The sequence below is a fragment of the Colias croceus genome, chromosome 19, assembly GCF_905220415.1.
Source record: "Colias croceus chromosome 19, ilColCroc2.1".
Classification (NCBI taxonomy): Eukaryota; Metazoa; Arthropoda; class Insecta; order Lepidoptera; family Pieridae; genus Colias; species Colias croceus.
The window spans coordinates 6,300,508-6,326,955 of NC_059555.1; the positions used below are offsets into that span (position 1 = coordinate 6,300,508).

Here is a 26,448-nt window from a genome sequence, read left to right on the forward strand (position 1 = left end):
ACACACAAACACACAAAAGCAGGCAAATTTGCAAAATTTTACGTACACATGCACATTAGCAAACACGTACGCATACACGCACTCAGAGATCGTGCACGCAGGGATGGTGTATCCAGTGCACTGGTATGAAATAGAAAATTAAATTTACCATGTATGAAAAGAATTAAAAATATTGATACTACAAACTTTTCTCATTTTCTTAATTTTGACTTCTCTTACAGGGATTTGAAACGATACCGCGCACTGTTACGAGACGCTCAAACGATGTTGGAACAAAAGGAGAAGGAAGGTGGTGGCAAAGCCCAAATTAGACAATTGAAAAACCAGGTTAGTTCTTTTATTTAATATGATTTCGACATTGATCTAAAAAGTATTTCATTTTAAAATATAAGGTTAACTTTTAAGTTTCATAAAATATGAAACTAACGCGTATTACTATTTAGTTACTACTACATAATTATTTTAAAATCTATTTTTTTTTATATCTAAGGTGGAAGACTTAGAATTGGCCCTCCGTGCTGCGAACAAAGCGCGTTCCACCGCTGAAGCGGAAGCATCTGAAGCGGCTTCAGCGCTTGAAGAAGCGAACCGGGCTAGGAATGAAGCAGCTGAGCGAGCGCTTTCCGCTAGCAGGGATGCGGCTGCTGCTAGAGCGCAGTTGGATGATGCGGAGGAAGAAGCTGCTGAGGTAAAATATATAATTATATTCTTTAAGAAGGCGATGCTTTTATTTAAATACTTGATCTTTTATTGAATTTGCTGTTTAAAAGTTTCATTTGTGATGTAATGTCATTGTTCATATTGTGCGCACTATTAGAATAAATATTTGACGTATAGTTTGGTTGCTGGTAGATAAACGGTAGATATATACTTAAAGAATTTTAAGATTTTTTTATCAAATGCAGATTTTTAAATGAATAGATGTACAATTTATGTAAGAATTATAACCAAATTCCCGTCACTGGGACGGGAGTGACGGGAGTTTGGTTTTAATTTTGATGCCAACTTTTACTTTTATTTGTTGTTTTTTTGCTTTGCAATACTACCACCGCTCATATAAAATAACTTTAAATTTGTACCAGCTGTTGAAGAAATACCGCGCAAGCACGAGCGCACTATGCGCGGCGCAAGCTGAAGCGCGTGAAGCAGAAGCTAAAGCTGAAGCTGCGAATGAAGAGGCGCGGGCCGCACGCGAGCGAGCTGCCGAGCTGGCCGCGAGGCTGGCTGCTGCGGAGGCGGGGCATTCACACGGACAGCATGAGACCGAGCGACGGTTGGAGCTGAGGAACAAGGTACGTGGGAGATAGATAGAAGAACGAAAGAAAAACATTTAATCCAACACACAATAAAAATTGATAAAATACAAGAAAGAGTGTGTGTACTTATTTACACGCGTTAGAAGTTATACTTCTTTGGCGTATAGAAAAATACTAGAATATACAACTTGAACATAGTTATCAATTTTCATACCACTTAGAACTAACTTCATGCTGTTAAATTTCGGTGTGCGCGCGCATCGTAAAAATTCCCTCTCATCATTTTTCTCCATCGCGCCAAAAGAAGTATAATTTCAAAAAGCAAAATAACATCATGCAAGGAATATTAAACGATAGATAGATTACAGATGTAGATAGATTACAATTAAACTCAACACAATTTAAAAATTATTTGTTCAAAGGAAGTATGTGCCCTGTAGGTTTTTATTCCCTTGCCAATGTTGAAAATTTACAGCATAAAAGGATGTATCTTTTAATTGCGTTAGAAGTTTGATTTTTACCCTAAATATTCGACCCAATCATTTCCTTTATTATAGTTTTATGTGTAGTTGCTGGCACGTAACTTGACCACTTTTTAGCGTAGTAGGTTCCCCTAGGTGGTAGGTTTTTTTGCGCATATAAAAATGTACTCGAACTTGATACGTAAGCCCATGCACTTTTTGCCCAAGAAGTTTGCCGAGCACTATAGCAACATGTTAATGTAAATTAATGTTATTTCTTATAATTGTGTGTGCAGAACATTGAGATAATATTACCGCGTATGGAGGAGACACCACGAACAAAATCTGTGCGCCATTTTTTGCTCTAAGTTTTAAAAATTATTATCTAGTTAGGTACTTACCGATGAAAGTTATTTCTTTGCACTTTTCCGTATTATTTGTGCAATATCGTAACACACACGAAGGCATATTTGATGCGTTTCACTTTAAAACAAATAAAAAATGAGCGTGCAGTTAAGCCATATGGCTTATGGTGAGCGGAACATAAGTGATGTAGGCGGTGTCGTCTCCATATGTATATCTCAATGGTGCAGAATTAGCTAATATCTAATATTTTGAACAATTCTGCGTGCAGGAGCTAGAATCGAGTCTAGAACTGGAAGCGACGTCCCGCGCCCGCGTGGAGGGGCAAGCGGCGCGGCTGCGGGACGCGCACGAGCAGCTCACGCACGAGCTGGCGCAGGCGCGCGCACGGGACGCGGCCGCGGCCGACGAGCTGCGCAAGCTGGCCAGGCAGATACGGTAATTGACTAGTTTTAAGTGAAAGTTTTAAAATTTTATTCAAAAATTTAAATCCATACTAATAATATAAATGCGAAAGTAACCCTGTCTGTCTGTCTGTTACTCAATCATGCCTTAATTACTGAACCAATTTGCATGAAATTTGGTATAAAGATACATATTTTGATACCCGAGAAAGGACATAGGTAGGCTACTTTTTACCCCGGGACATAGGATAGGTTTTATTCCGGAAATCCCACGGGAATGGGAACTATGCGGATTTTTCTTTGACTGCGCGGACGAAGCCGCGGGTGGAAAGCTAGTACTTTATATATGAGAACTTTTAAAAAATAGAAAAATTCAACCACAAAGCGGAATTGAAACAAGACGAAAGAGGTGAAAAACGCGAGTTTCAATTGTTGTGTTTCAATTGACCTCTAAAAAAATTAGAAAGATTTGGTTGTGAATGTCTAACAAAATGCGCCATTAGCATTTTGCTTACCAGAAGCTAACTGCTAGTGCATACATATATACGTTATACATAACTCCAAAATGCGTCTAATCCTGTATGTTGCAAATCATGATTATATATTATTTCTTATAAATACTTTTTGCTACAATAAACTTATTGTATTGTATCAACAGGGAGCTCAAAGAAGAGAACACATCCCTAAACTCAAAACTGAGCGAGGCGCTGCGGCTCAAGAGCGCTGCAGAATCAGCGGCTCAAGCGGCTGCAGCGGAAGCGGCCGCTGCAAGAGACGAAGCGAGGCTCGCTGCACGCCGCGCTACAGCGCTGCAGGAGGCGATCGCGGGAGATCTCTCTAGTCCGGGCGACTCTAGGGACACTGATAGGTGAGTTGGTATTTGACAAACATTTGAAACTTTCATTTCTACCGGGTGAAACTTCATTAGCATTATCTGTTCTGTTTAGTTATTATTTACTCTAGTACTTACTTACTTCTAGACTTGTTATATTACTTGAGCTGAAACAGTATTACTCCGTGGAAAATGCCGCTACGTGTACTATATTGTATTCTTTTTATAATATCCGATAATCTTTTTTTGCTTTTCGCACTTATAATACCTTCTTTCAACGACACATTTTGTTTTTATCTAACGTAAGTATATGGTGTAAGATGTTATGTATTAAATAATATATAATATGTATTTCCAGTGAGAACGATAGCTACAGCTCGGACGAGTCGATCGGCACGTTCCTGGCCAACCACAAGCTGAGCCCCTCCGCGCCCTCGCGCACCAGCTTGCACCAGGACTCGCATAAGTAATTACCCTCACATTATATAGAGTAATAATATGAGTGTGACTTTGTCGACTAAAATAATATAGGAATAGAAGGATAACAAGCCTAAAAAACAAGTATAAGAAAATGTAAATAAACAAAAATAAATATCGATCGATTTGTTATTTTGACGTGATAACGTCTTTAAAATCGTTTTAGTCGGGTGACATGTTCAGAAACTTGTGTCACACCAAAACCTCACGAGCGCGATCGCAGGTATAACGAGAGAGAGACGGACCGATCTCCCGTCTCATCTCATCATAAGATGTTATCACGTAAACATCTCGATCGTAAACCTACTTTACAAACAATCAATTTTTTTATCAAGTGAAATAAATTCATGAAAAATAATTCCATACAAATTTTTTGAAATCCTGTTAGCGTTTATAATCATTACGCGAAATCATTATTTATTTTCCATTGCCCAAGGTCCACCAGCTCCGAGGGCCGGCACAGCCGCTCGAGCGCCGGCTCCGGCTCGAAGCCGCTCAGCCCCACGAAGGAGTCGTTCGCATAACAGCCGCCCGCCGCGGCCGCCGGCCTGCTCGGCGCGGCGCTGCCCGCGCTCTGCGCCGTCTTCTGCCGCCAGCGCGCCGCGCACTCCGTCATCGAGTAGACGACCCATAGACAAGTTGCATGTGACATTGACAGGTGTCACGGTGACAGGCCGCCATCTTGCGAGATACGTCAACGTGACAGCACCGCCATCTTGGGAGATACGACTTGACAAAACCGTTTTGGATTGTAACTTTTTAATTTGTGTAGCTGTTTGACGATGGATTGTTGAGATAGGAAATAGATATACAAATTGACAAGTGTTCGATTATGATTACAAACGTGCGTGGATTACTTTCTTTAACGACGTTGAAGGTCTGTCTTATATTACTGTTAGTCATTTTAATTGTATTTAAAAACGTATATTAGTGCAATATGGCGGTCATACCTATTTATTGTCTATGGTGTAAAGTGAATGTTTGGACTTTTGAGTGTACGTGTTTTATTGTGAGTAGATATGTGACGTGCTTGGAATCGTTATGTAATAACAACTATTTGACTACATTATACTGTTATCGACTAATAAAACTACTGAATTCTTATAAGCAGCAATAAATACGACTAATAGACCTTATAAGCTGAGCATTTGTCTACAAAAACGTATTAGATGTGGTATTATTAAACTGCTCAATCATTTATACATTGCTATACATTTGTGAGGCTATAAATTTTTGACTTTTCTAGATTTTGATATTCAACATAATATTATATCCATTTTTAACTTAGTAAAACGGCACTATTGTTAGTCTATGCCAAGTCATTAGCATCGCTGATTTGTTTACATAAAATGCATGCATTCCAAATAGATCTTACTTATATTAAACTTGGCTTGACTTTACCATGAAACAACAAGGCTTTGACATTATTTATTTAGCTGATAATTTTATTAGGAAATTGTTTGTGGTTAGATGTTGAGCTGAATTCAGCCAATCAGTATTTAGATGAAATAGAGACGGGATTATCACTGTAATATTAGGTTGATTGTTATTTAGTTAGCTAACATGTAAATAATTAGATTGCATATACATTATTATTATTTAATTTGTAATATTCGTGTGATCAGACTGTTATTGTATGATTTTTGTTACACTGTAAGTTGTTGCTTTATAAACGATCAAACATATCTGTTAGGTACCTAATATATCGAATTCCTTATTGACTGGTTTTTTGTTTTATTTAATTTTATTAGCGATCTGTAATCGTATTTCTTAATGTATTATGAATATAATTATAAAGTCTTCTAAATCTTCATAATATACCCTAGATACGTGTCTATAACCATTGTCTTCTTTATATCTATGTGTATTGTACGATAATGTGATGAAATGTTACTGCGTTCAATATTGGTTGTAAATGAAATTATTTAATAAAGTAACTCATGGAAATATATTTTTTTCGTTTCATTTATTATCTATTATCTCCTGGAGCTGATCCTCATATTTTGGACGTAAAATAATCTATACCTAATATTATAAAGCTGAAGAGTTCGTTTGTTTGTTTGAACGCGCTAATCTGGGGAACTACAGGTCCGATTTGAAAAATTCTTTCGGTGTTAGATAGGCCAATTACCGAAGAAGGATAGAGACTATATAATATCATCTGGCTAAGATCAACGGAGCAATGCGGGTAAAACCGCGGAGCAAATATATAATATGTTCATTCTGAATTATTATGGAGTGATAAATAAATATACGATAACTAGAAGAAAATCAAACAAAAATATTATCAGACGATAAACAATTTTTCATGTGTCCATTCGAGGCAGGGTTTATTTAGTAAGAAGATATAAATAAAAATAGTCAAACTATGTGTAACTTATTTACTTCAACTGAAAATTTCTACAAATTTTATGTACCTAACTAGTTTATAACTATTAATAAGATCATATTACTTGCATAGTAAATTAATTAATTAATATTACCCGTTATACATCAAATAAGTCCCAGTACTGTGAAGAAATTACATATGTAGGTACATGTTGCAGTCAAATTGTTAATTTGGCCACGATAAATCTGGATATCATTCAATTTGTTCAACAGAGATATACCTACCTAGATAGTTAGCAACGAAAGTTGTGTCTAGGAAATGCTTTCTCTACTTAGAACTTGATTATTCTAAATGCTTTTAAATTCAAAATTATTTTATTGTTTTGAAGCACTTTTGAAGATTTAATGATTCAAAATTGAATATTAGATAGAACCACACTGTGTGGAACCACAGTTCAAACCAGCCCATATTTCTATTTTCTCATACCAAGCTCATTTCATTATTTAGTCTATGGCACTTTCAGATCCAAAATATTTCTAAACGTAATGTCATTGTCATACGTCATAGATGTAGATGTCAAAGACGAATGTCGACAGTCGTCGAATTGTACGCCCCTTTCATAGTTGGTGAGATTCAATTAAAACAAAAATTGCTAATGAATTTGTTATTTATTTAATTTACTGCTACTTAATTACACTATTAATTTCAGTTGTAGTTATATTGTACCCTAGGTAATTACATGAAAGTGTAAACTTAGTGTTAACTTAAGTAGTAATAGAAACCATAACTTGACACATAGCTGATGCTATTGATTTTTCTTTTTAGGGTGATAAATATCTACTTAATAAAACTTTAAAAACAAGAGTTTAACAAAATGACTGATTCAAAGTACTTTACGACGACAAAAAAGGGAGAAATATTTGAATTGAAGTCAGAACTAAACAGTGACAAAAAAGAAAAGAAGAAGGAGGCTGTTAAAAAGGTAGGTAGAATTATAAATGTAACATCGACATCAACTACAGCTACCTAATAACTGTAAAAATTATGTGAGACATTGTGAAAAACTGAAAAACATTTATAGATCATGATTCACGGTAGAAAACATTGTGAAACTATTTATCTAAAAAACTATGTAATATAAATACCTGGTTTAAATGATCTATTGGCCACAATCCATAATGTTAGAAACATCATATTATATGAGCTGTTTATGTAACTGGGTGTATTCTTATTAACTGAAGTTTTTCATTTTCTTATAAGCTTTTTTAATTTATTTCAATAACTGCATTTAGATTGTTTCATCTATTGTTTTAAAAAGTCAACAGGGACAATACTAAATTTGAGAATAGGGTTAGGGTGAAAGTTCTTTTCATATTTTTGATTTGATTGTTATTTTAGGTGATAGCATCCATGACAGTTGGAAAGGATGTCTCTGCTCTATTCCCAGACGTTGTCAACTGCATGCAGACCGACAACCTTGAACTCAAGAAGTTGGTCTACTTGTACCTTATGAATTACGCCAAGTCACAACCTGATATGGCCATTATGGCTGTTAATACATTTGTTAAGGTATGTTTCTGTTATTTATTAATGCTATTATTTTATATTTGTTTCATAAACAATTAAAATGTTACACCAGAATCAAGTTTTATTGCTTTTCATCAATTTAATTTGCGAATATCATAACAAAATAGGTGACAACTCTGAAAGAAAGGACAATTTATAATCATTATTCAGCTTGATGACAAACCTCCATAAGTATTGCTTAAATATTTATGTCAATAAATTCTTTATGTGTATATTGTTTGATAACCCAATGTGGTAGGACTTAATGAAATTGTTAATGACAAGTAAAATAGATTAGCTATCTATGTGAGTGACTTGTCTTTTTTATCGTTTTAATGTCTACTGTACCATATTATGATGGGTGGAAGGATCTACCAACATACCAGCTTGTTAAGGTAAACATATGATCCAAAGAAATCAACTCATCATTTGTAGATTTACACATTATTATGAACACTAGAGAGAATAAGCACTCAACGGATACAAATATTACAAAATAGACATTCTCATGCCTTATGATTCAACATGCATGATTAGGTGACTAGAAAATTTTGCATGATTTTACACTTAACTTAGTGATCATCAAGCACAGATGTGTAAATCTACATCAATAAGTATATATTGGAAATATATCAATGCTGAATTTTAAAATGTAATTACTGTAAATACAAAAACTCATGCCTCATCATATTATTCCGAGATAGAAGCACATTGGCTATGGTTACTCTCATATTGTATTGTATGGTAGAAAGTTGCCGAATGTGTGAGAATAAATCACATTTTGAAGAATCCTTTTCATACATATAATTCTCTTAAAGCTATATTATGCTAATATATAACCCTCTCTTTATAACAGACTACAACTTTAAGCATAATAAATAGGCATATGTGGTTTTCTTATTGCTATTCTAATAAATAATATTATACAAACCTGGAGAATTAATATTAAAATTATGCTATATATTATGTAGTTAGTTAAATTTTATATATTGCACAGATTATAACTAGATACATTAAATTATATTCTGTATTATTCAGTAACAACCTTTATAAATGGTGAATTTCTACCATACTTGCTTATAGTCAAATTGCTTCAGTATGATTGATGTGTTGCTTTGTTCCTTCTCTCCAATACGAAATGCAAACGCCAATGAACATATTCAGGATTGCGAAGACTCGAACCCACTGATACGAGCGCTCGCGGTGCGCACAATGGGTTGCATTCGCGTGGACAAGATCACGGAGTACCTCTGTGAGCCTCTGCGCAAATGTCTCAAGGACGAAGACCCGTATGTGAGGAAAACGGCCGCTGTGTGCGTCGCTAAGTTGTATGATATCTCACCCAGCATGGTTGAAGATCAGGTAATAGGTATTATTAATCATTCTAAGTTAGTGTTGTACTTTATTTTTAGTTTAATAACGGATTATTATTAGATTCTAATCTTAAATAAGCTTGTGATTTCTAATATAATCCTGTTTTATAATAACATTGATATGACTTATATAATGTGTACTATAATTTACAACTTTCAGGGCTTCTTAGACCAATTAAAAGATCTGTTGAGCGATTCAAACCCAATGGTAGTTGCTAATGCAGTGGCAGCACTTTCAGAAATTAATGAAGCTAGCGTTTCTGGACATCCATTAGTTGGTATGACATTTTTTGGTGCTGAAAGATAATTAATTAAATTCTACCTGAATACTAATTGCATGCTTCTTTGCTGTCATTTCTCATACCTACGAAAGGTTTATGTACATATTATATTGATCAAGCTATTCCTAAGCATACCATGCGCGATATATTCAATACAATTGTTTCTTGCAGAAATGAATGCACCAACCATAAATAAGTTGCTAACCGCTCTAAACGAGTGCACAGAGTGGGGGCAGGTGTTCATTTTGGATGCGTTGTCCAACTACTGCCCGAGGGACTCGCGGGAAGCGCACTCTATATGCGAGAGAATCACGCCGAGATTAGCGCACGCTAACGCGGCTGTTGTTTTGTCTGCAGTTAAGGTATGTTGGAATTTTTTATTAAAAATTTGGTAGTAAATAATAAAAAAACAGATGTGAATGTTAGATCGTATACACTTTGCTATTTTATGTAATTTTGGTGTAAATATATTATGTAAAGATGTCAAATAGCAGTGATATTTTCACTTTCAGTGACCTAATACGATAAAGCATGTATTTTACCTGTTTCATAAATTTTTTTTGAGTTCGTAATTTTCATTTAAGATTAGAGCCCTAGAAACTGATTTACTAAATAAAAATATGAGATTTATGTCTGGTTTCATAGTTTCTGCATAACATGGTTCTGTTTAGCTTTAAGATAGAAAAAGCATGATGTATCCATCTGCTTTTTTCTCTTCTCTTATAACTGTAATAGCTTGTTTATAAAGTACGTAACATGTAGCCTGATTAACAAAATCTGAGTATAGTAATGTAATAAAAACATCCACATACCAGGTGCTCATGAAGCTAATGGAGATGCTAGCGGAAGAAGCAGAAGCAGTAAGCACGTTATCGCGCAAGCTCGCCCCTCCACTCGTGACGTTGCTGAGCGCGGAGCCCGAGGTGCAGTACGTGGCGCTGAGGAACATCAACCTCGTGGTGCAGAAGCGACCAGATATATTGAAACATGAGATGAAGGTATATAAACACACTAGCTGTGCTCCGCGGTTTTACCCGTATTGCTCCGCTCCTGTTGATCTTAGTCAGATGATATATTATAGCGTATAGCCTTCCTCGATGAATGGGCTATCTAACACTGAAATATTTTTTCAAATCGGACCAGTAGTTCCCGAGATTAGTGCGTTCAAACAAACAAACTCTTCAGCTTTGTCATATTAGTATAGATTCCATGAATGCTAATTTTTTTTCTCGTTAAGTAAGCTATCCTACATGGGAACCTTATTGATGGAATATACAAAGCAAAATACTGAATAATAAATGATTTACTGTGACACTCAGTACACTTACATAAATAAATTCATGACGCAAAATATAAAATGCACAATATTTCTAATATCTTATTTGCAAAACTTTGTAAAAAAATCTGCCTATTATAAAAAAATAAACTTTTAAAATTAGGAATGCACATTGCACACTTTAATAAGGCATTTTGAATTACAAGGCGATTGAATAGACAATTGAAATCATTATTAATATTCAACGTTTTGTTTGAAAAGCTTTTTTGCAGAAAAAAATACTATAAACTCTTGTTATTGCTCTTTTTAAAAGCACAAAAATTATTCCGTCACCTTACACTTAAAAAAATTTCTAGGTGTTCTTCGTAAAGTACAACGATCCCATTTACGTGAAACTTGAGAAGTTAGATATTATGATTCGTCTAGCGTCTCAAGCGAACATTGCGCAAGTACTCGGCGAGCTCAAGGAGTACGCGACAGAGGTGGATGTGGACTTTGTGAGGAAAGCCGTGAGGGCGATTGGCAGATGTGCTATTAAGGTTGGTGGAAAATGGACTTTAATGTTGAGTGATATGGTTTATTTTTCAGTGGCTCGGGTGTATTTTTTCCGTAGTTTTTTAGTTATAGTTTCAATTGTAAATTATTATGACGTTTCATTATTTTGTAAACCTTCTCAATCTAACAGGAGACTTTATTGACTTTTAAATGAAAACTAATTTTACACGGTTAGAACTTCTAACCCATCTTTTATATTCCTTAAAACTGTATATACTGAATTCCCAAATGTAATTTATCCAAACAAGACACCTTTATTCATACAAAACATTAGTTCATATTGTTCAAAACCAAATTATTCTAGGTGGAACCATCAGCCGAGCGTTGTGTTTCAACCCTGCTCGAGCTGATCCAAACAAAAGTGAACTATGTGGTGCAAGAGGCCATAGTTGTGATCAAGGACATCTTCCGCAAGTATCCCAACAAGTACGAGAGCATCATCAGCACGCTCTGCGAGAATCTGGATACACTGGACGAGCCAGAAGCAAGGGCTTCTATGGTAATTATCACTAAGAATTCTGTAAGATGAATGCAAGAATTTTTAGAAGGATTCTTCCTTTAAAATGTTAACAATATTTAAAATCAAATGGTATGTACATGAATATGGAAATCTTTGACCTTCCATATATGACTATTCATCCCTTTTGACATGTACCATATACTTATGTGTCAATGTGAGAAGAATTAACTCAATATTTATATTTTTCCTTTGTAGGTATGGATTGTGGGCGAGTACGCTGAGCGTATCGACAACGCGGACGAGTTGCTTGATTCGTTCCTCGAAGGATTCCATGATGAAAATGCTCAGGTATATATTTTAAAACAGGTTCTGATGTTAAAAACGCATTTTATATTCTCCTAGTATTATGTACTAGCAATTACAATATTCAACATTATTTCAAATATTAAACACTCCAGGTGCAACTGCAACTGCTCACAGCGGTGGTGAAGCTGTTCCTCAAGCGACCAGCTGATACGCAAGAGTTAGTACAGCACGTACTTAGCTTGGCTACACAGGACTCGGATAATCCTGATCTTAGGTAAGAGAATTTTGACATTTTTTTATAAAACATCTGACAAATTAATCTCAGGGTAGCATTAGTACCTACACATAAAGGAAATGATTACATGTGTAGTTAAAAGATATTATTTTTGGAACATTTGATCTCTTATACCAGATAGGTTAAAGATAATGTTGGGATTGAGAAAGTCTTGATATTAATTTGTTTTTACGTTTATTGAAACCACAAATGTTTTTATTTGATGGTAGATTTTTCCACTTCCGCTCTTAAATGACATCAAATGGTCTTCAAACATTTTGCAACTTTTTAATTTTATTTTTTGATAGCCGCAATAATCCTCGGTGTCCTACAAAGTACAAAATGTACTAAAAACAAATTTACCTAATTCTCCCAAGGGACCGCGGTTTCATCTACTGGCGCCTTCTATCCACGGACCCGGCCGCCGCTAAGGAAGTGGTACTAGCTGATAAGCCTCTGATCTCCGAAGAGACAGATCTGTTAGAGCCCACGCTGCTGGATGAGCTCATCTGCCACATCAGTTCCTTGGCTTCGGTTTATCATAAACCCCCCACGGCGTTTGTTGAAGGTAAGGGCCATTTTTTTTTCCAAAAATTTCTGAAGGGTTTATTCTGTTTTGCTTGGTAGGTTTTGTAAAAAAATACATTAAGGTGGATGTTCCGACCGTCTCTCCATACATTTTTGATTACCTCTAAACACTTAACACAGACACTATTTCTTTAAAACTAATCATTTTATCACTTCTCTATAATGAAATGTGTGCGCGTTCGACCTTTTTAATCAATAATTTACAATATTTACTTAGAAAAACAACAGTAAAATACCGGAAAAATTTGACACTTCTACAGTAGTGTGCGTGACTTTTGCCAAGCGAAACACGACATAAAGCACGACATCTAGCGCATAGACTATATACTTATTACAGATCTAGCGCGTCAATGTCTAAACGAAAGGCGATGTTTAGACATAAGACGCGCTAGATGTCGTGCATTCGCGTTCGTTATCTTATACATAATGAGCATAATTCTAATAAATCAAAGTTCTATGTAAAAATTGAGTAATTTCATTTCCAATCGTTCAAAGAAAATAACAATAAAATAAAATAAAACTAATGACCTTAGAAACTATGTTTTTTTTTGTAAACAATTTATTACTCATTATTGTTAGTCCGTCGTAGGTCTGTAAACTGTATTGTACACTGAAGGTAAATGGTACTGTAGGTACTTTAGTTCGGCGTCGTCGTCGGCTTGATATAAATTACATTCTTGATTTCATTGACACGCGCTATGATTTGCGCGCGGAATTTCTTGTGTTGTGAATTTATTTTTGTATGCTATGCATTTTAATTGATTCAAATTGCAATGTTTCTCTAGTATGCATTTGAGACTATATTGTAAATTGTAATAATTGATCGTGGGTATAGTAATTAATTATTCTAATAACGCAATTAGTAATATATGTATTTTCGGTGGGATTCAAAACAAAAAATTGGCCCGTGATTTTTATGAAATTTCACCACATTGCAAATCACATCAATCATAGTTCATACACATGTATGACGAAAGTGATTAGTATTGTGGCTAACATTGACTCATCAGTTCATCACTGAAACCAGTGATAAATCAGTACCTATATCATATTGTGTTTGAATATTTTTAAACAATGATATAAGTATACAATTATTATAAATCGGTAAACTATCAAAGTAATCACAAACTTGCAAACATTGGTAAAATGTCCAGTAGTTTATGAGCCTATTCATTACAATCAAACAAACAAACAAAGTTTTCCTCTTTATAATATTAGTGTAGACAAACACTATGAATACGATCACGAATGCAAATTCGGGGATTTTCTAATTATTGCTAAATAATAATTGAATTCGTTTTGAAATACTCTATAATTTTTAGTGTATAAATCTGTGCCTCCAGTGAATAAGGGAGTAAGACGAGTTATTCCCTTTGGTTTTTATTGCACCATTGGATTCAGCTCGTCAAAATACACAACATATCAAAAGGTCATATCTCTAGCTGCATCCTAACCCAGTTTTTCGAATGACCCAAACGGTATAAGTAGGGTGTGATAAACGGTATAAGTTACCTTATCCATCATTTTAGGCAATCGCAAAGGAACTATTCGTCTCGAGTCAAAATAACCCACGAACACAAAGACATATGTGTAGTTATACTTTTTGAATAAAGACTTAATTCATTTTGTTCCATCCGTGCTAACACTATTTTAGTATAAACGCAGTTGTGTCATTTTTCTAACATGAGCATAAAGGAACAACTCTTAGTGTCATTGGTTCACATGAGACAGTTTTGCATTAATGCCGTGTTACTATTGGTCTATTTGAATACTGCACGGAAACAACGGACACTATTCCTTTTTGCTTTATAATATTTTTCAATCTTTTTTTATTTATCAGTTAACTTGGGATACTAATAATATTTCTATGGAAATGAACTATTTTTTGCAATAGATATTAAAAATACAGTTTTAATTAACACATTAAGTGCTAATATTATACTCCTTGTTTATATAAATACAGAACGATAATTGAATCATCTAAAAAAAGCCAACAAAAATGTTAAACTTATAATATTTTCTTCTTATATTTGGGTAAGTTTTATAAAAAATAACTAGTTTTTAATCTTTTTTTTTATTTAATCTAACTACAATAATACTATAATTATAGACGCATAGAAAAAAAAAATTATAACCAGTCTTGACAATTATGAATATTGTGTTCTCTCACATATAGCGTTTTAGCCACTGTAATTTGCCTTTTTATAGGAAAAAAATCCGCAATATCGAAACTATTTTGGTCCTGCATTATCGTAAACATATTATGGATACTCTGGTACCATATATTTTGAAAAAATTAGGATATTGTCACGTAGAGTCTCTTCAAGTCGTATTTGCATCCAAGGCACCTTCAAATCTGTGCTTAATTTTTTCATAAAATCTTTGCGGATCATTGTTTTTTCTTTATTTATCTATATTATTTTGATATTATAAGATATAGAAATTGTTAAAATTCCATATCATGCCGTAAAATATTGCCACTGACCACCTATAACTTTCCCTGTAAGGTAACTGAACATACCTACAGGAATATGGTTTTCGAGCTTCTCTTATCTCTTAATAGTGCTTGTATCCTCAATGTATAACCACCATGACATATTCGGTTTTTCTCCAGACAACATCTGCAGCCACCCAATCCTCTTGCTTGGAGTCCAAATCCAGCGGAGGACAATAATCGTTATTTACCTACTAAAATTGAAGGTTTTTCGTCCTAGTGTTAAAGTTTTCTGGATCCTATTTTATACTCAATATATAGTATATAATACTATATCATGTAAAACGTGACTTGGAAAAAAAAATATTCAAATAAATCAACACAAAATATTTTTTTTAAACAATCGTAAAAGTTACGAAAAGCCCAATTATACGTCAAAATGACGTACAACATCCTCTTTACTACAAAATGGCGGAATTTACCGGGATGAGCCAACTATGTACTGCTAGGTCTCGATGGCTTAATGAGTTGTTTCTGGATTTCGAAGCGATTCGATGGTAAATATAGAAAAGACAAAGTTATTTCGCCGCGGTGTACATTAAATTTACGTAGATTGGACTTCTAGGGTTAAATTACATGTTGTTTTGTTTTTATTATATCTAATAACGTTAAAAAATCCGTTGATTTTATTCGTTTTTCAAACTACGTGCATGGTTGTTCCACTAAAAGGCCTCAATTGAGTCATAAAGTACACAAATTTCAAGCATAATAAGTCGCATCATTTCTATAAAACCAAAACTGGCAATAATTTAAGTCGTGTTATGCGACTATGAACATAGTGCATTAGGGCATAAGTCGTTATATTGCAAAGAGCAAAAAAAACCTTATGTGAATACATTGAGTTATTCCATGAAGTACTCGTTCATAAGGGCACAACTACAAAAAAACACGAAAAAAGTATATTTATGGGGTTGTTACAATATCTGTTCTTATGTAAAACTAAAGTCTAACATCATATCTTACCCATACAAGCTTAAAAATTTGAAGTTATAAAGATTTAGTGTTGATAAATAGTTTTTTGTCTCTCCTGAAAAGTGCTGTTTTTGAGTTATTCCCTTATTCACTGGAGGCACAGAAATATTAAATAGACATTTATAATGTGGTGCTCATTTTTTTTGTACTGCTAACGCTATTGTAGGTACCTATTTTCGTTGTTTTATTTCAAGTGAACACGGCCATACAATTTTGTCACGAGCCGCCTATGATTGTAGGTACTTTTGTTAGGCTCCTTCGTCGTCCGCGTCGCGTCCGCGTCGGCTCGAAAGTTCTTGATTTCATTGTCACGCGCTATGATTTGCGCGCGGATTTTCTTGTGTTGTGAATTTATTTTTGTATTATTATTATTTTTTATTTTTTTATTATTTTATTGATTCAAATAAAATATTTCACTAGTATGCATTTGAGACTATATTGTATTATGTATAATTTATCGTAGGTATAGTTATTCTTATAACGCAGTTATATTTTCGGTGGGACAATTTGACCCGTGATTTTTCTGAAATATCACCACGTTGCAAATCACATCAATCATACACATAACACACGTATGACGAAAGTATAGTGGCTAACATTGACTCATCAATTCATCACTGAAACCAGTGATAAATCAGTATATGGGTCATTGTCAAATTTTGCGCAGGTTAACTTGTCCCTCAAAACTTTTTTACTTCTATACCATTAAAAAATTAACTGTCACTAAAAACTTACAGCAAATACAAACTTAATCGCATTAATAAACAGATATTAATAAAATAAAGACTTAGTTTTTATTTTATTTTTTAAAGTAACATTGTGGTTTTTTCTGGTAACAGAAGGGTTTTCCATACAAATTTGACCTGTCCCAAGTAGCACTTCGTTACAGAAAATATAAAATAACTACAATTTCCAATATACCAACCCACATCAATTAAAATATTACTATAAACAGAATATTGCGAATATTTCTAAAAGTACATTTTCAACCCGATCAGTGCTAAGATTTATTTTATAAAAAATATTTTAACTTTGTCCCACGTAGTGTTTGGAATCGTGTGCACTACTATGTTACTAAATAAATCATTACTCAAAATAGAGGTGGCGCTGTTTTCGACTTTCTATTAGCTTGAGCGAGGTTTCTGCAGCCATTGTGGTCGTTCGTTAGGTCTGGGGGAGGGGTACATTGAATCTCAGTCGACCGCGTGGCGCTGAACGTGCCGCGTGTTTTTATTCCGCATCAACATTGTTACCTACCTATTAAAGTAAGTAAAACCGTTTTTTTCTATTAACTTACGTTCACTTTGTTGTTTAAGGGGTAATTATGCTCAATTTGAAATAAAAAAATAACTAAATGCATTATTCTATGATTTATGTCTTTTAGAATGTAAAATTTACAACTCTGTTATCATCATTCTGTTACTTAGCTCATGGTAACAGAGTTGAGTAAGCATGTATTCTGTAACTTTTGTTTGAAATTTTATATTTGTAATAATTTTTTTTCTTAAGAATCGGTTTCCCAAAGTAATTTTGAGTTGTTATATGTAAATAAATCATATTTAATTAAATGTAACTTTGAAGATATTGTTACAGGTTATTCTGCCGTTATTAACGCCCTTAAAATGCCTCTCACGCCAGCTGAGAAGCAAGCAAGTTAACAGAAACAGATCGAAGTTATTTACAGGTTATATAAAATTTAAGTAACAATTAGAAACAGTTAACAAGAGATAGGAGACGTATAAAAAACAATGCAACAGAGAAAAACGAAAGAAGTCTAAAAATAAGGACGGCAATCCAGAAAATCCAGTAAATGCTATTAAAAATGGCCATGAAAAAGTTAAGAATCTGAAGGAAAAGTATGCTATTGATAAAATATTCGACAAGAAGGCCGTTAAAATGTCTAGGCAGGAAATACAAATTATACAAGAGTGTCTTGCTGTGGATCAAAGTTTCATATGAAAAAAATCAGCCCACATGTAAGAAAAATGTTTTTAGAACCAAAATCAACCTTTTCGAACGTGACGACATATCAAAAGTATGCAATTTATTCACTTATAGTACAAAAAGAACAACTAAGTTACTGTGTTACAACTCTGTTACTTTCGTGTCCCGAAGATTAAAGAACTTAGTTACGAAATTTAGGGAGTAGTGTAGAATTTAAGGTTTGTTATTATTCATAAAGTAACAGAGTTGACTAAAATTGTAAATAAATTACTGTTAAACTTAAAAAAGCTTGTGCTTCTTATGGTGATTATAAGATATAAGACTGTAATTAATATAAAAGCCAAAATATGTGCGACTGGCTTATTTAATTTAATGATAAAAGGTAAAGTGTAATAATAACAGAGTTGTATTTTTTCTCCACCCTGACGCACTAAATCTGAAATAAATCTTAAATTATTAGCTAAACATCTCGGCCAACTTGAATTACAGATACTTCAGTTATTTTAACAGGCACGGGCATAAAGAAAAGTTCAATTTTAAAATATTTTCTTTTTCACATTTTTGAAATCTGCAGTTACGTTTACCTGCGCAAAATTTGACAATGACCCATATCATATTTTATTGTGTTTGAATATTTTTTAAACAACGATATAATATACAATATTATTATAAATCGGTAAACTACCAAAGTACTTCCGAATTTTCAGACAGACAAACAAGTAGTTTGAACACGCAGTTTTCTTATACTAGTAGCAAAAATCAAAACCATAATATTATTATGTTTACCTACTATATTTTACTAAAAGTCGAGTGCGTCGAAATCGTAAATAATAATATAATGTTTTTCACCTTCCTGGTTATTTTCCCATAGTAAATAGTGTTTTAGGTTTGTTGTTGTAGGTAGGAATAATAATAATTATTCTTACTTGTTGGTTATGAAATGTATATTGAAATAATTTACTTTTACAAATCATTAGTGATATTAGTTTTGAGTGAAAATGCTTGGATCAGCATAATATTATATGGTACTTCAAATACATGTTTTGATAAAAAAACAATAGTGTAATAAAATAAAACTGCGTTTTATTGTAATCAATGTTGACAGTTTTAAATTCCAAAATTATTGATCAATAAAATAGTTTACACCAACAAATATAACTTTTATTATAATATAAACCGTAGCAGGTGGCGTTTTGAAGTTCTGTCTACTCATACAGAAAAATGGAAAACTTGTTTTTTTTGTAAACAATTTATTACTCATTATTGTTGTTTGGCTGTGTGTTTGGCAACTCGAAGCGTGGTCGTCCGTCGTAGGTACTTTTGTTCGGCGTCGCGTCGTCGCTCGTCCGCGTCGGCTTGATATAAAACATTCTTGATTTCATTGACACGCGCTATGATTTGCGCGCGGAATTTCTTGTGTTGTGAATTTATTTTTGTATGCTATGCATTTTAATTGAATCAAATTGCAATATTTCTCTAGTATGCATTTGAGACTATATTGTAATAATTGATCGTGGGTAGGTATAGTAATTAATTATTCTAATAACGCAATTATATTTTCGGTGGGATTCAAAACAAAAAATTGGCCCGTGATTTTTATGAAATTTCACCACATTGCAAATTATATATTATACAATTACAATTACAATTATTATAAATCGGTAAACTATCAAAGTAATCACAAACTTGCAAAATATGCTTTTCCGAATTTTCAGACAGACACACAATTTTATTAGTTTGTTTTAGCAAAGTAGGTACCTATACCTATACGCTTACGTCGCGCGTCGCGTCGCGTCGTCGAAAACGGTGCGCCCAGAAACAAACATACCTACCTAATTCAGTTACAATCCTTTTTTTGTTCCGTAATATATTGTATTCTAATACGATTTTTTTTATTCGTCGGCCAGTTCTACTAGGTATAAAAAGATAAAATTGAAATATAATTATTGTAGCGACAGCCATATGTTACTATGTTTTCGTAAATATGTTTTTCACCTTCCTGGTTATTTTCACATAATCTTATATATATATAAATGAATCGCAAAATGTGTTGGTAAGCGCATAACTCGAGAACGGCTGAACCGATTTCGATAATTCTTTTTTTATTATATTCCTTGAAGTACGAGGATGGTTCTTATGTAGAGAAAACGTAAACATGTACCACGGGCGAAGCCGGGGCGGACCGCTAGTAAATAATAAAATAATAAATAGTGTATTAGATTTGTTATTGTATCTTGTATACCTACCTACGAATAATTATTCTTACGTCTTGTTGGGAAATGTTCAAATACCTACCTATTGAAATAATTTACTGTTACAAATCATTAGTGTTCTGTGTTATTAGGTAGTTTTGAGTGAATAGGCATGGATCAGAAATTCAGAATATAATATGCTACTAACTACTCAAATACATACACGCCAAACTTGTTTTACATTCACGCCATCTAGAGTTCAATCTTTATCATTTTTGTATACGTCTGTGTGTGTAAACGACCCTGTATGCAATGACAGATGTTAAAACGCATGGTTTTACCGAATTGGGTGGATTTTAAGGCAATGATATGACATATTTAAATAAAATATAATATTCAGTAATCGCCATGACTATTCCTACGACCTTAATCTTTTCCAATTACGCAAAAACTCAAATAAACTAGAAATGTAGAATTCAGCGCCATCTAGCGGGACATTGGCTGGGAACAGATCGTAGCAATCACCTTAATAGAAAATTTCCAGAGATGATGTTGATGCTAATTTCTTAACTTATAGTTTAAATGAGTGTAATAATATACATTATATGTTTGTCTGTAGGTCGTGGTGCTGGAGTACGCAAGTCGTTGCCGGCTCGCGGAGTTGGCTCTGAAGATTCACAACCACAACCCACCGTTATTCCTAACCAGGTGAGATATTTTATGGTTTTCTGTCATTACATTTGAAGATGTTTTCGTTAAGTTAAAGATTAATTAATTTGTTGCACTTATAATTGCATTTTAAAATGCTTGCTGCGTTTATTCATCGCATTTTGAAATGCTTACAGAAAATTGCTTTTCTGCGTTCTTTTTGCCGCCATTATTGGATTGTTTTCTTTTTTTATATTAATTATTTGCTTAAAAATGAAATTCCACATACATTGGTGGCGAAAGAAATTAATCACACATGAAATTCGTGTACGCCCGTTGCACAAAGGCGCTTGTACATACGCAGGAGTCGTTGATTGGAGACCTGCTGTCTATGGACATTGGAGGAGGATCTGGTGCGAGTGGAAGTTCAGCTGCTGCTGCAGCGCCTGCTGCTCCTGCGTCTAACCTGGACCTGCTGGCTGGTGGTTTGGATGTGCTGGTGAGTTGATATTATTGTATTTAAAAAAAAATGGGCAATGCTGTAAGCGTATACCTAATAAAGAAAGTCACATTCCCTAGTTCCGTCCTCATTAGAGAGATGAGTAAATATTAATTTGTGTATTAAGAGGTTATGTTTTATCATCGGAATCCACTCAACCATATTTAGACAAACTCAAATCAACACATACGCATGAGAGAGAGAGAGATGGAGGCCTTGGAAATGCGATGTTGTCAAAACAATAACAACAATAACTCACAAAGTGTATTCAATGTATGACGATAATTTACTAAAAAGAGGACACGTGTTAAAAGTGAAACTTTATTCAAAGATACCAAAATCATCGCTATACTGACGTGACGGTGTTGCCATGACGTTACTTGAGAGTAAAATTTCGCACCTAATGAAGTTTCGCTTCAAAAATTTTTGCTGTTATTCCAAGCTAATATGTGTTAGGCTGGTTGCAGAGCTTGACCGACCATCAGTGCGTACGTCAGTCGCGCTTGTCATATGTATGGAAATTCATAAAACCGTTCATAGCTAGACCGACCATACGCACGCATATTGTCATGCGCATTAGTGTCATATTCATACAAATTGTTGATGCGTATCGTCAGGACCGACGGTACGCACTGATGGTCGGTCAAGCTCTGCAACCAGCCTTATGATATCCAGCTAGGTGGCGGTTCACCAGCGACAACAGGGGGCAGTGCGACCGGCTTGCTGGGCGATATCTTCGGTGTGACCGCGCCCGCCAGCTTCGTGCCGCCCAAGCAGTGCTGGCTGCCCGCTGATAAGGGGAAAGGTAATATATACCATCAAAAATTATATATTTATTCATGTAAACGTACTTTACTGTGTGTATTTTATTGTGCCTTAATTATAAACTGACCAGTTGAAAATATTTAAGTTATGTAGATTTTACTGTGCTTAATAATATTTCAACTTCTGTAACTGAAATTTAAACTATTGAAACACTATTCAGTGACTGAAAACTGAACTTTGTTATGAATTAACTTTGTTATTTTTAGTCAGATTCCGGTCCTGCATTGGAAGAAAAATCTGCGACGATTACACTCATTCTAAAACTTGTTTGTTAGACACTCGTGTTTTTTTTTAATAGAATAAAACTTCATACATCATAAAACTATTATTTATCAAAATTTGCAGGCCTCGAGATCTGGGGTACATTCAGCCGACAAAACGGTCAGCCCAGAATGGAGATGACGTTCACTAACAAGGCTATGCAACCCATGACCGGGTTCGCGATACAACTCAACAAAAACAGGTATATTTTGTGTACCTGCTACAAAAAATAAGTTGTAAAAGTATTGAAAATACTTGGTCATTCCATGTTTTCGTTTTAAAAAGAAACATTTGTTCGCATAGCTTATACATATCCTATTAATCCTATAATATTATTATACATATTACATATCCTATAATATTATATATTAAAAAAAAATAAACACAGGATTTTCCTACCTAGGAAGACAGAGCCACTCTGCAATCGTACTGTATTAATTTTTGTAGTCAATAAAGATATTTTTATATTAAAATTAATGCAGGCCCAAGAATTCTACCTTGCGGTACTTCGTAGAATATGTCGTATTAATCTTCTCAGTTTACCATTTATACGCATTATTTGTATTCTGTTACAATTATATATTTTAGACTGCAAATTGCGTTTCAATAAATGATCTAATGATCGAATGAGTGCGTGTTTTGACATAACTGATGATCGAATGAATGCGTGTTTTGACATAACTGATGATCGAATGAATGCGTGTTTTGACAGAACTGATGATCGAATGAATGCTTGTTTTGACAGAAATGATGATCGAATGAATGCGTGTTTTGACAGAACTGATGATTTAATGAATTCGTGTTTTCAAAGAACTGATGATCGAATGAATGCGTGTTTTGACAGAACTGATGATCGAATGAATGCGTGTTTTGACAGAACTGATGATCGAATGAATGCGTGTTTTGACAGAACTGATGATCGAATGAATGCTTGTTTTGACAGAACTGGTGATCGAATGAATGCGTGTTTTGACAGAACTGATGATTTAATGAATTCGTGTTTTCAAAGAACTGATGATCGAATGAATGCGTGTTTTGACAGAACTGATGATCGAATGAATGCGTGTTTTGACAGAACTGATGATCGAATGAATGCGTGTTTTGACAGAACTGATGATCGAATGAATGCGTGTTTTGACAGAACTGATGATCGAATGAATGCGTGTTTTGACAGAACTGATGATCGAATGAATGCGTGTTTTGACAGAACTGATGATCGAATGAATGCGTGTTTTGACAGAACTGATGATCGAATGAATGCGTGTTTTGACAGAACTGATGATCGAATGAATGCGTGTTTTGAAAAGTAGTTTGTATAGAGAATACTGTGTTGTAGTTTCGGCGTGTACCCGGCGGGCGCGCTGTCGGTGGGCGCGGTGGGCGCGGGCGCGCGGGCCGACGCGCCGCTGCCGCTCGCCACCGCCGGGCCCGTGCAGCGCATGGAGCCGCTCAACAACCTGCAGGTGCGGGTATAGCGCCCGACATTCACACACGCACCAACATACACACACGCAAAAGCATCACACATTCACACATACAAAGCTTAATACATTCAAAGCATCATAAATTTACACCAACACACACTCACACCAAGCGCAATACATCCACACACCATACTAATACACACCACACATTCACACCCACCAAAGGAAAAATCACATATTTGTATATGTGTTTGTATACAGGATATCCCTCCGTTTGCGTAATAAGCTGAAAGGAACTTATAGTTTTACATGCACTGATTACGTAGAAAATAATTAAACACTAATATGACGTCAACACTTTTCATTTAATGTCTCCTTTCACTTTATCTTGTCATCCCTAGCTTCGCGCAGCCGCCAAATACCGCTCCACTAATGTGGGCATTGTGTCTGAAAACATAATCTACGTGTGCGGGTCGGATAACTTGTATATTTTCACATCTAACTTACTTGTGTGTGTGATTTTAGGACTCAGAAACTGTAAAAAAATTTATTTCGAAAAAAATGAACCTTTCAACTTTATTTATCCTTTCAGGTAGCGGTGAAGAACAACATAGACGTGTTCTACTTCGCGTGCCTGATCCCCGCACACATCCTGTTCACGGAGGACGGTCAGCTCGACAAGCGCGTGTTCCTCACCACGTGGAAGGAGATCCCCGCGGCCAACGAGGTGCAGCACACCATCGCCAACGTCATGGGCACCGCAGACACCATCGCGCAGAAGATGAGCCTCAACAACGTCTTCACCATCGCGAAACGCAACGTCGAGGGCCAAGACATGCTCTACCAGTCGCTCAAACTGACAAACAACATCTGGGTCCTGTTGGAACTGAAACTGCAACCGGGAAACCCCGAAGCGACCCTCAGCCTCAAATCTCGTACGGTCGAAGTGGCCACTTGCATATTCCAGGCCTACGAAGCCATCCTCAAGTCGTAATCTCGCCGGGCGCCACGTGATCTTGTTATGAAAGTATTGTTTAATATAAGTTATCTAAAAGACTAATGTGACTGTAAATTCCACTAGTTGTATGGATGTTTGAGTTATAGAAAATGTATTTAAGCTCTATAATATGTTGCTATCATGGCATTGTAATAATAAATAATTATATGTTACGTGTATGCCTTGTTTTATTTATTTTTTAACATTCCTGTACACCTTAGAATCACACATCTAAAATCTGTTACATGAAACATCTTCGGCAAGAAGAAACTTCGACCGATATTTAAAAAAAATCTTTATATAATTTCAAAACAGAATTTGATGTAAACTGATATTTCAGCTAGATTTCTATTTTGAGATTAAAAAAAAAGGTTTTTCCTATCAATTGTAGTTTCTAAGACATAGTTCATAACCGACCTATTTACTTAATTTAAAAAACGTAGGTAAACGAAAAATATTATATCTCTAAAAACCTAATCAATAATTTAAATAAGCGCACTACTTACATTAAGTGCATGAAAACACCACTTAAGTAAAATAAATTATACAACCACAGTAGTACGGCGTTAGTACGAGATCCCACAGCAGGATTACTTTTTTGCTAAAACCAAAATTTTATGTAAGTATATATTTTATAATTATTAGGAGAATATATCGACTAGGTCGCAAGTCAAAATTTGGCTGCAAGCATTTTTTAAAGTTATACAATGTATGGATCTACAAAATGACCTTCAGGCCTTTGAGAAGTTCTGTTTAAAAAATCAACTTATACTTGATACAGACAAATGTTTCACTGTAACTTTCTCCCGCAAACATAACCCTACCTATTATTAACGTCTTCATAGTTATTACCCGCGTGGACTCTGCAAGAGACCTAGAAGTTAACCCTCGACTCTAAATTACATTTCAAACTGCACATCGAAAACACTGTATCAAAAGCATTCAAAATGTTAGGCTTTATTATTCGAATAAAACATTAATCATCATCAGTCATTTAAGAAAACACACTATGAAAACTCTATTCTATGCTTATGAATGCAGTGAGTTTGGTAGAGATCTGGAATCCTCTTTAAAAGAATCACATTGAACGTATAGAAAAAGTTCAAAATAAGTTTTTTTATAGAGTATTCAAACAGTGCCTCTAGCCACCAGTTACAACCTTTACATATTCGGCGTACCTAGGGTAAACTTGCATAATTCGTACCTGCGCTTAAATCGTACCTCGTCTATATCTCGGCTTGGGTAATAGTTACCAGCGCCTCTGGTGGCATAAAATGTCAATAATAGTCGGCCATATTGCCATGTGACAAATAAATACCTGTTACGTTGCTCCCGACTAAAATATTTATCAACTAAGATTTTTCTTACTTTTTGAGTAATTTTTTCGCACA

General features: G+C 34.7%; 2 protein-coding genes and 1 long non-coding RNA gene across 8 annotated transcripts in view; all 3 read left to right on the forward strand.

The window, feature by feature from the left end:
• Positions 1–5,744, forward strand: part of LOC123700220 (unconventional myosin-XVIIIa) — a 162,767-nt gene extending 157,023 nt beyond the window's left edge. For all 3 annotated transcript variants that reach the window (XM_045647369.1, XM_045647371.1, XM_045647370.1), the window contains 7 exons: positions 222–327; positions 491–688; positions 1,083–1,292; positions 2,352–2,518; positions 3,143–3,352; positions 3,675–3,782; positions 4,230–5,744. In XM_045647369.1, the coding sequence (XP_045503325.1) occupies positions 222–327; positions 491–688; positions 1,083–1,292; positions 2,352–2,518; positions 3,143–3,352; positions 3,675–3,782; positions 4,230–4,317 (1,087 nt within the window). In that variant the 3' untranslated portion in view covers positions 4,318–5,744. The remainder of the gene's footprint in view (positions 1–221; positions 328–490; positions 689–1,082; positions 1,293–2,351; positions 2,519–3,142; positions 3,353–3,674; positions 3,783–4,229) is intronic.
• A 979-nt stretch (positions 5,745–6,723) lies between these two features.
• On the forward strand, positions 6,724–25,234 carry LOC123700225 (AP-1 complex subunit beta-1). Of its 4 annotated transcripts, none has more exons than XM_045647382.1 (19): positions 6,724–6,853; positions 6,948–7,104; positions 7,521–7,691; positions 8,057–8,083; positions 8,853–9,050; positions 9,222–9,339; positions 9,514–9,704; positions 10,158–10,340; positions 10,975–11,157; positions 11,478–11,672; positions 11,889–11,981; positions 12,092–12,213; positions 12,591–12,781; positions 21,023–21,111; positions 21,398–21,550; positions 22,226–22,355; positions 22,721–22,838; positions 23,973–24,099; positions 24,653–25,234. In XM_045647382.1, exons 2-19 carry the CDS (start codon positions 6,997–6,999, stop codon positions 25,052–25,054), a joined length of 2,799 nt encoding a protein of 932 aa, XP_045503338.1. In that variant the 5' UTR covers positions 6,724–6,853; positions 6,948–6,996; the 3' UTR covers positions 25,055–25,234. The 4 variants fall into 4 exon arrangements, with proteins under 4 accessions (XP_045503338.1, XP_045503339.1, XP_045503340.1 ...); XM_045647383.1 differs by having other exon boundaries at positions 21,416–21,550; XM_045647384.1 differs by lacking the exon at positions 8,057–8,083.
• Positions 17,067–18,410, forward strand: LOC123700258. The gene is made up of 2 exons (XR_006752605.1): positions 17,067–17,532; positions 17,861–18,410. It is a non-coding gene; the product is annotated as an uncharacterized LOC123700258 (long non-coding RNA).
• Positions 25,235–26,448: the final 1,214 nt, after the last annotated feature.

What these genes read in the sequence shown, in the direction of transcription:
- LOC123700225 (XM_045647382.1), top strand. Translation starts at nt 6,997, where the DNA reads ATGACTGATTCAAAGTACTTTACGACGACAAAAAAGGGAGAAATATTT. An exon ending in TTGGCAGATGTGCTATTAAG is followed by an intron (nt 11,158 to 11,477) that starts GTTGGTGGAAAA and finishes AAATTATTCTAG; the next exon opens with GTGGAACCATCAGCCGAGCG. An exon ending in CAGAAGCAAGGGCTTCTATG is followed by an intron (nt 11,673 to 11,888) that starts GTAATTATCACT and finishes TTTCCTTTGTAG; the next exon opens with GTATGGATTGTGGGCGAGTA.